Source organism: Rhopalosiphum maidis, chromosome 3, assembly GCF_003676215.2.
Source record: "Rhopalosiphum maidis isolate BTI-1 chromosome 3, ASM367621v3, whole genome shotgun sequence".
Taxonomy (NCBI): Eukaryota; Metazoa; Arthropoda; class Insecta; order Hemiptera; family Aphididae; genus Rhopalosiphum; species Rhopalosiphum maidis.
In genome coordinates this window covers 25,977,707-25,978,709 of record NC_040879.1, presented here as the reverse complement: position 1 = coordinate 25,978,709, position 1,003 = coordinate 25,977,707, and the positions used below count along the sequence as shown (strand labels likewise).

General features: G+C 48.9%; 1 protein-coding gene across 1 annotated transcript; it reads right to left on the bottom strand.

Moving 5' to 3' along the window:
- Positions 1–454: 454 nt before the first annotated feature.
- LOC113557866 (HVA22-like protein k) lies at positions 455–967 on the bottom strand. Its single transcript, XM_026963408.1, has one exon. It carries the CDS (start codon positions 965–967, stop codon positions 455–457), a length of 513 nt encoding a protein of 170 aa, XP_026819209.1.
- Between the last annotated feature and the right edge of the window lie 36 nt (positions 968–1,003).

The following is a 1,003-nucleotide window of genomic DNA, read 5'->3' as shown; positions in this document are numbered from 1 at the left end:
GTAAGTGTCCATATTAATAAATAAGTATAGTGTGAGTTTCGGGTGGTTAATTGAAAATTTACGAGTGCTTAGTACGCCTAAGGTCTGTCAATATAGCTATCATATTAATAGGTATTATGTATAATGTATATAATACATAGGTCATAGATAAGTAAAAGGCTATAATCGCTTTACGTTCAGCAAGTCATTACTATACAATTTTCTTGTATAAGCAAATCCGGTATACATTATATGTATTAGTATTTAGTGTATAAGTTACACGATTGTCTATAATATGCAGTTTGCGCATCCCATTCTACAAACATGCGTATATTTTCGAGTTTTGGATCGAATTCGAGGTATGTATAAATAAAAGACGATGTTCGTACTTTATTATCATATAACTAGTACATACTATTTTTACGGTCGATGTAGACGTATTATGGCAACGATAAAAAAGAAAATGTAGCATTTATTATTTATTCTTCCGCTTTTTAACTTCCTCCGCCTCGGGACTGACCGCGGGCGCTGGACTTACGGGCGCGGAACCGACTGGCGCCGAAGTGACGAGCACCGGGTCAGGCAGCACCGTGTCCTCCGGCACGCCATCGTCGACCGCGTCCGGATCGGCGGTGACAGCGGCGCTGAGCACCGATGTGGCGGCCATCACCGTGTCTCGAGTGCGGTTTATCTGGTCTATCCACTCGTCGATGGCCGGTTCGTTTTCGGCCAGGAACGGCCGGATGATCGTCTGGTACACCATCTCCGAGCCGCCTGCGCGCATCCACACGATGGCCCCAATTTTGACCACGTTGTAGAACGGCACCCACGGCCGGGCCAGGCTCTCCACCGCCCGGAACGCCCCGTACACGATCCAGTGGACGAGCAGCCGCCGCCACTCGGCCGGGTCGAGTCCCTCGCCGCCCGTCTCGGTCGCCTCCAGTCCCTTGTACGTCTGATACACCGGTTCCAACATCATCAGTGCCATTTCCGTGACGAACGCGAGTATCCCGAACATGGCGGC

Bases quoted from the DNA above. Each gene is read 5' to 3' on its own strand.
- LOC113557866 (XM_026963408.1), bottom strand. From the start codon at position 967: ATGGCACTGATGATGTTGGAACCGGTGTATCAGACGTACAAGGGACTG.